We start from the raw sequence: 14125 nt of genomic DNA, 5'->3' as shown, positions 1-14125 counted from the left end.
TTTGCTTGCTTCCTGCTTTCTCTCCATTCATGTTTGTAGATCCCACTAGTCCCTTCCCCTGGAGCAGCGAGCCAATTATGCCGCTCCACAAGAGCCAGCCAAACTCGGCTTTTTGGCTGCACTGGTCCTCAATGTGCAACTGCAACAAACTGCAACCAGAAGTCTGCTGAGCCCTGTAGCATAGTGGTTAAGGTACATGACTGGGACCCGCAAGGTTGGCGGTTTGATCCCCGGATCGTCTCCTGCTTAGCCTAATCAACTGTAAGTCGCTCTGGATAAGAGCGTTTGACAAATGCCATTAATGTAATGTAATGTTAGCCTGTGGCAACACCGCGGCTCCCTTAGGTTCCTCCTTGAAGTAACCATCATTTATTTGCATGAGTAACAAGACTCGCGTAGGTTATCTTTTGCAGCCGTTCCTGTTTTTCTTTACTGGCATGTGTTCTTAACTGTCTGCTTTGTGGTTGATTGTGGGATGATGAACATAGACATCTTTGCTTGCGCAAAGCGGTCATAAGAGGATAGCTGAAGAAAGGCTTTCAATGATAAAAAAAATACTTTCCTGAGAGAATGCTTGCACGCAAAAGACCGTTTCTATGTGCGCACCAGGGTTGTGCACGATTCCAAATTGAATTTAGAATGCCTTTGACATTCCAATTCAATTCATGGATTTGAATTGCAGTTGAAAACAGGATACAGAAATGTAATTTGAATTTAAGGAAGTAGAATTAAAATAGAATATAAGGAAGTAGAATTAAAATAGAATATAATTCAAATAAATTCATACACACAATTCATATACATACAAGATTAAGAATTAAATGTAAACACACACACATCAAGTATAAAAAAAACACATGTTATTGGGGGCTAACTAGCAAAGCTGTATAGGCACACAGTGGGCCTCATTTATCAAATGTGAGCCGAACAAAATTCCCCCTTAATTCTTCGGAAATGCATTTGCCAAAATAATGTGGGATTTATAAAAGTTTTTGGATGATAGTTTTTTCGTAGGAGCCAAATTAACTTCACGTAACCTCATAACCTCTCATAACCATTCATATCATATAAAAACACAACAGGATTCAACATTTGGATTATTCAGTAATCCTGGTTTGTGGAACAGGCCCCTGCTGGCACTTGTAAATCTCTTTGGATTAAAAGTGTCTGCCAAATGACAAAAATGTAATGTAAATGCTGTGGGGAAGCTGGACTCTAATTCTTCAGTGTGCTGTAGATATTGGAGTCATCCATCGGCTGCTCCTGCTGCTGTGCTGAGCTGTCCACGTTGACAAATAAAAACATTGTTATAGCATTGTTCAATAACAAAAAATGCATAATTTCATGACTAATCATCATCATTATTGTTACCATTAGAAAAAATATATTCATTCACTATCCTAACCCGCTTATCCTGAACAGGGTCGCAGGGGAGCTGGAGCCTATCCCAGCATACATTGGGCGAAAGGCAGGAATACACACTGGACAGGTCGCCAGTCCATCGCAGGGCACACACACCATTCACTCACACACTCATACCTATGGGCAATTTAGACTCTCCAATCAGCCTAACCTGGACTGTGGGAGGAAACCGGAGTACCCAGAGGAAACCCACACAAAGACGGGGAGAACATGCAAACTCCGCACAGAGAGGCCCTGGCCGACGGGGATTCAAACCCAGGACCTCCTGGCTGTGAGGTGGCAGTGCTACCCACTGCACCATTTGTGCCGTCAGAAAAAATATAATAGTAATACTTTTTTATTATTATTATTATTATTATTATTATTATTATTATTATATGCATATATTTGAACATTGTTATCTGATTTAATAGTACTGATAATATACTACATATACACAATACTGTACAAAAGTGTTAGGCACTTGTACCACTTGACACAAAAAAATTCTTATAGGAAAAATGCTTTCAAAAATATTAAAATTAAAGGTTCTAAATATAGAAAAATCTACTATAAAGAGCAGTAATCCATTAAAAACTCAATCAAATGAATATTAAATGTGACTACCCTTCACCTTAAACTATTTTAGGTACACTGTCCTGCAGAAAAAATAAATCAGTTGGTAGGTTTTTCCAAGAGTGTTAGAAAACTTGCCACACTTTTTTGAAATCTGAAAAGTAGTCTATTACTTGCTATGTTACTTTAATGAAATGCAAAGGTTTATCTGTAAAATCAAACTCAAATTAGTTCTTTTTACTGACACACTAATGCAGAAAACAAAAACGAAACATCTAAGACCAAATATATCATTTCTATTTTATAAAAGCATCTTGGGTCCCCACGACTTTTGGACAGTACTGTACACAGTTGCAATATAAATAGATATTAAAAAAGGAAAGGTACACACCTCTTCGCTGGTTTCTTTTTGAACTGAATGGAGGCGTAGTTGACTCCCTCCTCCTGAGAGGAGAGAGCAGGGTCGAAAATGGTAGCAGAAAAAAAGAGAGGTGTGAAGCACTTTTCATATTTGGAGATTTGAAGCAGTATGTTTACCCATCGCAGGCACACCACGGCTGCTCAGGCATGTGAAACAAATGTGCGTGATAATTTCATAGCAATTATACTGTACAAATGGCACAACCACACATGTTTACCAAGGGGTCTCAACAGACAGCAGTACAGATGAAAGCCATACCGGTATGCTGTAAAATACACTAGCTCATAAGAGTGCTTTTGGTCTGCATGAATAGCTTAGATGCACTTGTGGTATGTAATCATAGCTACTGTACAAGACAGCTTTACAAATATTCCCTTCCATTCAACTTATTTTCTGGCTGATATTTCGCAGTGGAATGAAATAGTTAAACATTTAACAATGCAACGAAAAGGAGAAAATCATTGTTTTACCCCCTCATCTCTAAAAAGTGATGGTTGCACTTATCTTTACGGATTCTGATTGGACTGTGTGACCTTCCTTGCACAGCAGCCCCAATACAACCCCAACACCTCAGGTCCAGAGCCTCAAATCGATGGCCTAACTCACCTCAGCTTGCTTGATGCCGCCAGGGTCACCCGATTGGCCCTCAGATTTCCTCCTCAAGAGGAAGCAGACAATTAAACATGGTCCCGGGTTCATGGCATGACAGTAAAAATATGATCTTGCTTTAAAATGACCTGGAAAGTGATGATAACGAGGCCAGTTTTTTTTCAATCCGAAAAGTCGTCTATTACTTGACATGTTACTTTATTTCATGAAATACAGAGATTTATCTGCAAAATGTAATTCTTAGGAAAATGTATGTTTGTAAATTAGCTCTTTTTACTGACACACTAATGTAGAAAACAAAAACTATATATAGACCAAATATATAATTTCAATTTTAGAAAAAAAAGTCTTGGGTCCCCACGAATCTTCCACAATACTGTACACTGTCCTCAAAATGATGATTTCTATTGTTATGGTTAGCATAACCACTACCATCACCACCACCATAATGAGCTACAACAACAGTCATATTTGCAGCAGCAAGAACTACAAGTTCTTATATATAAATGCATATTAAAAAAGGAAAGGTACACACCTCTTTGCCGGTTTCTTTTTGAACTGAATGGAGGCGTAGCTGACTCCCTCCTCCTGAGAGGAGAGAGCAGGGTCGAAAATGGCGGCAGCAAAAAAAGAAAGGTGTTGAAGCACTTTTCATATTTGGAGATTTTAAGCAGTATGTTTACCCATCGCAGGCACACCACGGCTGCTCAGGCATGCGAAACAAATGTGCGTGATAATTTCATAGCAATTATACTGTACAAATGGCACAACCACACATGTTTACCAAGGGGTCTCAACAGACAGCAGTGCAGATGAAAGCCATACCGGTATGCTGTAAAATACACTAGCTCATAAGAGTGCTTTTGGTCTGCATGAATAGCTTAGATGCACTTGTGGTATGTAATCATAGCTACTGTACAAGACAGCTTTACAAATATTCCCTTCCATTCAACTTATTTTCTGGCTGATATTTCGCAGTGGAATGAACTAGTTAAACATTTAACAATGCAACGAAAAGGAGAAAATCATTGTTTTACACCCTCATCTCTGAAAAGTGATGGTTGCACTTATCTTTACGGATTCTGATTGGACTGTGTGACCTTCCTTGCACAGCAGCCCCAATACAACCCCAACACCTCAGGTCCAGAGCCTCAAATCGACGGCCCAACTCACCTCAGCTTGCTTGATGCCGCCAGGGTCACCCGATTGGCCCTCAGATTTCCTCCTCAAGAGGAAGCAGACAATTAAACATGGTCCCGGGTTCATGGCATGACAGTAAAAATATGATCTTGCTTTAAAATGACCTGGAAAGTGATGATAACTGGGTAACAATAGGAAATTGATTTGTCTCACCTCTTGAAATAAACGATGGTCATCACAGCAACAACCAGGACAATCAAAATAATCCCCAGTGCTAGAGCAATTATCAGTTGAGCACTGTGTTTGGCTGTAAATTTAGAAATAACCCAAAAGGTTTGAAGATGTTTGATGCTGATGAGCCTTTAATCGTGAACTAAAAACAGAATCAAATAAATATGCACATACCTGCTACAGTGAGGGCCACAGCAGTAGAGTTGTCTACTCCGTGCTCATTTTGAGCCTGACAATGGTACCGTCCACTGTCTTCAGAGCTCATATTACTGATGGTGTAAGTCTCTTTGAGTCTCTTTGAGGATACAGCTCTATTCTCTTTAAACCAGGTGTAGCTCTGTACTCGTGGGTTGGCATCACTACTGCAGGTCAGAGTCACTGAACTGCCCTCCACTATTTCACCAGAGGGACTCACTGACACTGAGGTGCTCTTGGGAGGATCTGAAAAAAGAACACTATTTACTCACTGGTTGCCACTGGAAAGCAAGCAATTCATCACTCAGTCAATAATGTATGTATATATATATATATATATATATATATATATATATATAGATATACATATACATATACATATACATACATAAAAAACAATGATACAATCATTTAAAAACAAAATATATTTCAACCACCCTGTTGTGAACTCAATGATTACCGGGAGTTTTTTTTGTGCATCAAGCACAACTGTAAATTGTGCGTCACACATTGCTACAATATTTAAATGGAGAGAACATATTTACTCACATTGAACATCCAGAATCATTTGTTTAGATGAGATTGTTATATTGCCTTTCAGAGCACATGAGTAGTTTCCAGAGTTTTGGTAGGAAATAGAATTGAACTGAAGTGAGGGTAGTCCCAAGTCCTGCTTGTTTTTCAATAAGGTGATCTCTGATTGGTTCAGTTTGCAGGTTGTATCACAGGTCAGATTCACATTGTCTCCCTCTTTTATTCTTCCTGGTGGGTTTGTATTCACTGTTAACTCTAGAATTCAGAAAAATTTTTAATAATTATAAATTCATCCAGGGCAATGCATAAACTTTATGATAAACTATATTTGTAACACAATAAAAAAGTCATATTCAACCTAACAAGAAAGCTATCACACATGGAAGGTTCACAATAGTTTGATTCTGAAGATTAGATGCAATACAGTGCCATAGTAAAAACCTAATGGACATTTTGAGATCTGGAAATACAACTGAAACAAACCGGGTTTGGAGAAGAAAGTATAAAAATACCAGTGACTTGAAGGTTCACTGCTGGAACACCAGTCCATTTATCGGTCGTTTCAAATCTGAAGGAGTAATACCCAGCGTCTTCGAGCCTGATGTCCTTAATCATTAAGGTGCATGTATTCTGTTTATCCCCCGGGTAGTTTGTTCTGCCTTTAAACCCCTCTATGATCTCATAGTCTTCATTGGTGTGATAGATATAGTCGGTGTCGTAACACTTTTTGGCTTTACACCACATCACATTCATCGCTTTCATGTTTTTATCAGGATATGTATATCGACAGCGGATGGTTTCGGTGGACTCCCTCACTGCGCAGATTTCTGTCTTTGAATACCACACACCCCAGTTATCACCAAGGACACCTGAAAAAAAAAAAAAACATGTCATATAAAGACTTGTGTAGAACTGACAGAATTGCTTGCATATGCTGATGACCATACACATGCTGTTAACATGCACAAGCAAGTGTAATTCAACAGGGAACATTATCCCTCATTTTAAAAACAGAAATGAATAACAATATTATTAAAGTGGTAATCGAATAGCTGTACAGAACATCTAATAAAGTTTAAGAAAGGGATATATGATTGCGTTATAGTACAATAACAGCAATATGAAAACATGTTTGTCATGTGTGTAATGTTTCTGTATTTGTTCTGTATGTTTAGTCTTGTTTATTATTCATTTTTCTTAGTTACCTGGTTTACGTTTCCCATTACAGTTCTCCATTGTCCTCCCCTGTTATGTCTACGTCTGAATGTTTACCAGTCTAGTCACTCCCCTGTCTGCGTGTCCCACTATTCGGGTGGTTACGGTAGTTTCGGTTTTTCAACATTTTTTCTAAAACTCGCGATTCTTACTTCCTGCTTTTTCTTGGTAGTTAAATGTTGTAAAGCACGATTCTTACTAACTACTACTAATCTAGGTTTTGTACAGTACTAATCCGATTAATACACTTACTGTCTGTCTAACTAACTAACAATCACTTTTATTGGGTAGTTTAGAAATATTCACGTAACTAACTTTTAGTATTTCTGCACTGTTCTGTAACTCCGCCTCCCTATGCTATCCCTGATTACTCGTTTAGTTTCAGCGAAGTGTTCGCGCCTGTCTCTAACTATCACTACGTCTTCAAACTGTGCAAATGTCTACTCCCTAATCCGGAGCCGTATGTTTTACATGTTTTGTTTCGTGCATCCAGTCCGCGTTTTCGTCTCCCTCCCGTTATTATGTTATTACCCTATTATGTTTTCCCACCTGTTGTCTATTTGTTTAGCCCACCTTTTTCTCTGCCCCGCCTAGATTGTCACCTTCCCTCTTGTATTTAAACCGCATTCTCAGTATGCTTCTTTGTCAGAACGTTGATCTTAATAAGTGCCGATTGTGTGTAAGCCTTGTTATAGAGATTCTTGATAGACACCCCTTTGCCTTGACTTCCGTACCTGCCTTGCCCTCTTGTTTTGTTTGCTCATCTGATCTTCTGGTTTTTTCGACGTGTTATTTTGTATTTTTTGACTACGAGTTTGTTTTTGCCCTTTTGTACCTTCGCCCTGTGATTTCCTGGATTTTGACCTCTCGCTTATTTTTTTGACTATTCTTTTGCCTTTCGTTCTTGGCTTTGTACTGGATCTCTTGGCTTTTGACCACTGAACATTAAAACTTCGATTTTTGGATTATCCTGTGGTCTGCGTCTGGGTTCTCTGCACCGTACATAACAGTACGTTCTGACCACGATGAACCCAGCAGACCAGTCCCAGCTGCGGGCAGTATCCGACTGTTTGGCTAACCTGACCGTGACCCTCCAGACTGCGAACCCCAATTTCGGCACTCCACCCCTCAGCGCTGCGGCTGCTCCCACGGCACCACCGGCTCCAGTGCGTGAACCTCGTCTTCCACCTCCCGAGAAGTACGCCGGAGAACCGGGAGAATGCTGGGCTTTCATTACCCAGTGCCAACTCATCTTCCAGCTGCAGCCTTCTACCTTCCCTACTGAGCGATCCCGAGTTGCCTACATCATCACACAACTCACGGGACGCGCTAAGAAGTGGGGAACGTCCGCCTGGGAGGCTGGATTACCCTGTGTCCAGACCTCAGGGCTATTCATGGAGGAGATGAAGCGGATTTTCGACCGGTCAAGGCATGGTCGCGAAGCAGCGCGCAAGATTCTGCACATGCGTCAGGGAGAACGCAGTGTGTCGGACTTTGCCATTGACTTTCAGACCATGGCGACATCTTGTGGCTGGGCTAGCCAAGCCCTGTATGACACCTTCCGGAACGAATCAAGGATGAGTTGCTGACCCGGGAACTACCTGACGATTTGGAGGGGCTCATCGCGTTGGCCACCGTTTCCAGAGTCCAGTCCGTCCTGTCCGGTCTCGAGGGGAGATCCCCAGAGTCTGGTCTGTTCCCTCACCCCGGGTGGAATGCCCTACCAACACCGCCGAGACTGAACCCATGAGGGTGGATCGTGCCAGGCTGCCCCGTGAGGAGAAGGAACGGAGGATGAGGGGTCGGTTATGTCTCTACTGCGGCCAGGAGGGACACTTTGTCTCAACCTGCCCGGGAAGCCAACGCCCACTAGTCACTGGAGGAGCACTAGTGGGCGTGACTCCTGTGGAAGTCTCCTCCAAGAACCGCACCTGTTTTCCTGTCACCATCTCCTGGGAGGGGCAGACGAGGAGGATCTCTGCCCTCATTGACTCCGGAGCCGAAGCTAGTTTTCTGGACCGCGGGGTGGCCACCAGGTGGGGCATTCCACTGACCCAGATGCCACAGTCCCTGGTGGCCAACTCACTCAGCGGCCAGAGACTGGCCAGCATCACCCACAAGAGCATTCCCCTTAAGATGCTGATCTCCGGCAACCATCAAGAGGAGCTGGTGCTCCACATCATAGATTCCCCACATTCCCCCATCGTCCTGGGCCATCCCTGGCTCGGGAAACACAACCCTGAGGTGGACAGGGAGAGACATGAGATTTTGGGCTGGAGCCCATTCTGTTCTGCTCATTGCCTTCGCCAGGCCCACACCCCTGTCTCGAGAAGGGTTCCCGAGAAGGTTCCGGATCTGGAAGGGATCCCAACCAAGTACCTGGACCTTGGAGAGGTCTTCTGTAAGTCCCGAGCCACATCGCTACCTCCGCACCGACCCTATGATTGTGCCATCAACCTTCTGCCAGGAACCACCCCGTCCAGAGGACGGCTGTTCTCCTTGTCCCGCCCTGAGACTGAGACCATGGAGAAATACCTCAGGGAGTCTCTAGCTGCAGGCATCATTCGCCCGTCATCATCTCCTGCTGGAGCAGGATTCTTCTTTGTGGGCAAGATGGATGGATCCTTACGCCCATGCATTGACTATCGAGCCTTGAACGACATCACTGTCAAGAATCGCTACCCTCTCCCCCTCATGGCCTCAGCATTCGAACAGCTACAGGAGGCTACCATCTTCACCAAGCTGGACCTACGCAATGCTTACCATCTGGTGCGTATCCGTGAGGGGGATGAGTGGAAGACAGCCTTTAACACCCCTACAGGCCATTGGGAGTACTTGGTGATGCCGTTCGGTCTTACTAATGCGCCTGCCGTCTTCCAGAACCTGATCAACGATGTGCTGGGAGACATGATTAACAAGTTTGTTTTTGTTTACCTAGATGACATCCTGATTCACTCCAAGTCCAGGGAGGAACACATCCAACACGTTCGTCAGGTTCTCCAGCGCCTGCTAGAGAACCGTCTGTTTGTAAAACCGGAGAAATGCGTCTTCCACGTTTCCACCACCTCGTTCCTGGGATACATCATTTCGACCGGCAACATCCGCATGGACCCCAAGAAGGTCACAGCAGTGGTCGAGTGGCCTCAACCCACTGGTCGCAAGGACCTGCAGCGCTTCCTGGGGTTTGCTAACTTTTACCGCCGATTTATCCGGAACTACAGCACCACTGCTGCTCCTCTTACTGCCCTCACGTCCAGCAGGTGTATTTTCCAGTGGAACGAGAAGGCCAATCAGGCGTTTAGCAGTCTGAAGGACCAATTCACCACAGCCCCTATCCTGATCCATCCCGACCCAACCAGGCAATTTATCGTTGAGGTGGATGCCTCGAACATCGGGGTAGTGGCGGTCCTGTCACAACGTTCCAGCAAGGACAACAAGGTTCACCCCTGTGCATTCTTCTCTCGCCGCCTATCTACCACTGAGGAGAACTACAACATCGGCAACCGTGAACTCCTTGCGGTGAAACTAGCCTTGGAGGAGTGGAGGCTCTGGCTGGAGGGAGCTCAGGTCCCCTTCTTGGTGTGGACCGACCACAAGAACCTGGAATACCTGAAAACTGCCAAGAGGCTCAACTCTCGCCAGGCCCGATGGGCATTATTCTTCTCAAGGTTTAATTTCACCCTTGCCTACCGTCCAGGATCTAAAAACGCCAAGCCCGACGCCCTATCCAGACGATTCGAACCCTCCAGCAAGGAGGAGAGGCCGGACACCATCCTTCCCACGGACTGCTTCATCAACGCGGTACAGTTAGAGATCGAGGACATTGTCCGCACGGCCCAGAATGGTGAAGCAGGCCCGAGTAACTGTCCGGTTGACCGCCTATATGTACCTCCAGCAGCCAGGATGCAGGTGTTATAATGGGGATACTCTTCTCTCCTCTCATGCCACCCTGAGATCTCATGTACCACCACATTTATCCAGAGAAGATTCTGGTGGTCGGGCCTCAAGAGGGATGTGCTGGACTTTGTTACTGCCTGCTCGGTCTGTGCCCGAGGTAAACCATCTCACTCACCCCCACCAGGTCTGTTACAACCCCTTCCTATCCCTCACCGCCCTTGGTCTCACATAGCACTAGATTTTGTCACTGGGTTACCCCCCTCCAACACTTTCACCACCATACTCACTATAGTAGATAGATTCTCCAAAGCTGTGCATTTTGTTCCCCTCACCAAACTCCCCTCAGCCAAAGAAACAGCCAACTTACTTACCCAACATGTCATTCGTCTGCATGGTATTCCCTCCAACATTGTCACCGATAGAGGTCCCCAATTCACGGCACATTTTTGGAAAGCTTTCTGTACACTCATTGGTTCTTCATCTAGTTTATCTTCAGGTTTTCACCCTCAGACCAACGGTCAAACCGAGCGTGCCAACTAGGTGATCGAGACGGTGCTTAGGTGCCTTTGTGAGCGTAACGCTGCTTCGTGGAGTGAGATGTTGCCCTGGGCCGAATACGCCATTAACTCCCACACCTCCTCTGCTTCTAAGTTTTCTCCTTTTGAGTGCTGCCTAGGTTATCAACCCCCATTGTTCCCTGCCCAAGAGGAGGAGGTGGGAGTCCCGTCGGCTGGAGCCTTCATCCGGCGCTGCATCAGGACCTGGAAAGCTACCCGCATGAACCTGCAGCGCGCCAGTACCCGGATGAAGGCAACAGCCGACCGGCATCGGTCCAAGGCACCCACCTACCGTACTGGACAAAAGGTTTTCCTGACCACCAGAGACATCCCTGTACGTGTCGAGACACGTAAGCTGGCGCCAAGATACATTGGCCCCTTTCCCATCACCAAGATCCTCAGTCCCACTGCAGTGCGACTCAGACTCCCATCCACCATGAGCCGGATTCACCCTACATTCCACGTTTCCAGAATCAAGCCGGCTGTTACCCACTCTCTCTGTCCCACCCCTGAACCCCCCCCTCCCCCCCGACTTATCGATGGAGGCGAAGCCTACACCGTTTGGCGACTTATGGACGTTCGCCGTCGGGGTAGGGGCCTTCAGTACCTGGTCGACTGGGAGGGCTATGGACCCGAGGACAGAAGCTGGATACCATCCAGATTTGTTCTGGACAAGGACTTATTGAGAGACTTTCACCGTACTCATCCGGTGCCACCTGTTAAAACGCCAAGAGGCGTTTCTTAGGGGGGAGGTACTGTAATGTTTCTGTATTTGTTCTGTATGTTTTCTTGTTTAGTCTTGTTTATTATTCATTTTTCTTAGTTACCTGGTTCATGTTTCCCATTACAGTTCTCCATTGTCCTCCCCTGTTATGTCTGCGTCTGAATGTTTACCAGTCTAGTCACTCCCCTGTCTGCGTGTCCCACTATTCTGGTGGTTACGGTAGTTTCGGTTTTTCAACATTTTTTCTAAAACTCGCGATTCTTACTTCCTGCTTTTTCTTGGTAGTTAAATGTTGTAAAGCACGATTCTTACTAACTACTACTAATCTAGGTTTTGTACAGTACTAATCCGATTAATACACTTACTGTCTGTCTAACTAACTAACTAACTAACAATCACTTTTATTGGGTAGTTTAGAAATATTCACGTAACTAACTCACTAACGCTATCTCTTAGTATTTCTGCACTGTTCTGTAACTCCGCCTCCCTATGCTATCCCTGATTACTCGTTTAGTTTCAGCGAAGTGTTCGCGCCTGTCTCTAACCATCACTACGTCTTCAAACTGTGCAAATGTCTACTCCCTAATCCGGAGCCGTATGTTTTACATGTTTTGTCTTGTGCATCCAGTCCGCGTTTTCGTCTCCCTCCCGTTATTATGTTATTACCCTATTATGTTTTCCCACCTGTTGTCTATTTGTTTAGCCCACCTTTTTCTCTGCCCCGCCTAGATTGTCACCTTCCCTCTTGTATTTAAACCCCATTCTCAGTATGCTTCTTTGTCAGAACGTTGATCTTAATAAGTGCCGATTGTGTGTAAGCCTTGTTATAGAGATTCTTGATAGACACCCCTTTGCCTTGACTTCCGTACCTGCCTTGCCCTCTTGTTTTGTTTGCTCATCTGATCTTCTGGTTTTTTCGACGTGTTATTTTGTATTTTTTGACTACGAGTTTGTTTTTGCCCTTTTGTACCTTCGCCCTGTGATTTCCTGGATTTTGACCTCTCGCTTATTTTTTTGACTATTCTTTTGCTTTTCGTTCTTGGCTTTGTACTGGATCTCTTGGCTTTTGACCACTGAACATCCAAACTTCGATTTTTGGATTATCCTGTGGTCTGCGTCTGGGTTCTCTGCACCGTACATAACAATGTGTGCGTAGCAGAATACATTTCAAGCAGAAGGGAATTGGCAAAAAGCAATCACTCTCTATTTTTTTTGTCAAAATGTGATGTGTGTTTGTGTGTGTGTACACTTGAATGTGAAAGTGACAGACTAAGTAAAAGGATTTGATTCAAATTCATGTCGAAATAGATTTAGGTATGTGTATTTGAACATTTGTAAGCTTCTGTTACAAAAGTTATAGTGAAAAACTCACACTGACACACATGAAAAGATTAATTGAGTACTGAGTCATTGTGAGGGGGAAGCTGCTTTGAATGCCTAGTGGATGACTTACAGGAGAACACCTAAACTATGCTCAAGAGGGAACTGTACAAGTAATTGGAGCGCTTTTGAAGATATCATACTTCCAAAAGGCAAAAAAACTGAACTCCACGCGCTTATTAAAAAGTCAAATGGCTGTCTACCTCAATATAACAAGTAATGCACATAAGATATTGCATTATTGCATAAGCCAGTACCTGACGATTGCTGCAATACTTAACCATACATCACATGGATGTTACTAAGCCTATGGAAATAATGCAGAAGCCTCAGCAGGTCTTACCCGGTAGGATGACAAGAGCCAGTGTCCAGAAGTGCAAAGTGTATCTGACCCCCATCTCTGCTGCCACGACAGCTGTTCCTCCTGCTGAGTACCTTCAGTAACGAGTCCCTCTCTCACACTCACACACACACACACACACACACACACTCTCACTACAGCACACTCTCAATGCTTCCTGGCAGATGCTGGAGAAAAAGAGGCAGCCCCAGCTGTGTACCTCACAGTCACTGTTGCTGTCAGGGAGGGGCCTGATGGGGTGGAGAGGATGAGGATGAGGAAGATGACCTCAGATCTCTTTGACACTTTGGGTTCTGACTTCTTCTTTTTTTTCTTTTTTTTTCTTTTTTTTCACTCTGTGAAAAGACAGAACTGTCTGGCCCCAAATAGGAATTCTTCAATGTAATATGTATCTGAATGTGTGCAATATGTGTCTGAATGTGTCATTTCAGAGAACTGAAATAAATGCTGCAAACTGTTCACTTTTTCCAATGTTCAGTGTTCACATTGAAAAACAAGTATTTCCCACTGTAACATCTGTAACAAATTGGTAATAATTATGTCATGTGGAAACGGTTGGTTGAATAAATTCATCCATGCATGTTTACATAGGCTACTGAAATAATGCTGGGCTTATTTCGTCATGCTGGTTTTATGTACAAACAAATACAGTACTGTGCAGAAGTCTTAGGCACGCTAGACTTTATTATATAAATGTATCTTTTTTGTGTGAGACTTTTGCACAGTACTGTATATAAACCCACGTAAATTGCCAAATTTCTTTGTAGGATTTGAACCATTACATTACATTACATGGCATTTAGCAGACGTTCTTATCCAGAGCGACATACAACGAAGTGCAGATCAAACACAAGTATAAGTGCGAAGAGGACCTGAGAGGCCAG

General features: G+C 44.0%; 1 protein-coding gene across 11 annotated transcripts; it reads right to left on the bottom strand.

Moving 5' to 3' along the window:
• Positions 1 to 309: 309 nt before the first annotated feature.
• On the bottom strand, positions 310 to 13475 carry LOC133136979 (B-cell receptor CD22-like). 11 transcript variants are annotated; one of them, XM_061254909.1, is made up of 10 exons: positions 13224 to 13475; positions 5879 to 5976; positions 5123 to 5363; positions 4553 to 4819; positions 4361 to 4454; positions 4181 to 4232; positions 3543 to 3595; positions 3005 to 3056; positions 2369 to 2421; positions 310 to 1279 (listed from the first exon to the last, which is right to left on the bottom strand). In XM_061254909.1, the coding sequence occupies exons 1-10, from the start codon at positions 13276 to 13278 to the stop codon at positions 1216 to 1218; spliced, it is 1029 nt and encodes a 342-aa protein (XP_061110893.1). In that variant the 5' UTR covers positions 13279 to 13475; the 3' UTR covers positions 310 to 1215. The 11 variants fall into 11 exon arrangements, with proteins under 11 accessions (XP_061110893.1, XP_061110901.1, XP_061110910.1 ...); XM_061254917.1 differs by having other exon boundaries at positions 3005 to 3053; XM_061254926.1 differs by having other exon boundaries at positions 4181 to 4229.
• Between the last annotated feature and the right edge of the window lie 650 nt (positions 13476 to 14125).

This window comes from Conger conger, chromosome 1, assembly GCF_963514075.1.
Source record: "Conger conger chromosome 1, fConCon1.1, whole genome shotgun sequence".
In the NCBI taxonomy this organism is placed as follows: Eukaryota; Metazoa; Chordata; class Actinopteri; order Anguilliformes; family Congridae; genus Conger; species Conger conger.
The sequence above is the reverse complement of the archived record's forward strand: the minus strand, read 5'-3'. Positions and strand labels throughout refer to the sequence as shown.

Coding starts and splice junctions, on each gene's coding strand:
- LOC133136979 (XM_061254909.1), bottom strand. CDS start 13,278: ATGGGGGTCAGATACACTTTGCACTTCTGGACACTGGCTCTTGTCATC. Junction 4,820..5,122: donor AATGATTCTGGATGTTCAAT/GTGAGTAAATAT, acceptor TTCTTTTTTCAG/ATCCTCCCAAGAGCACCTCA. Junction 1,280..2,368: donor AAAAAGAAACCAGCGAAGAG/GTGTGTACCTTT, acceptor CAACGTGGACAG/CTCAGCACAGCAGCAGGAGC.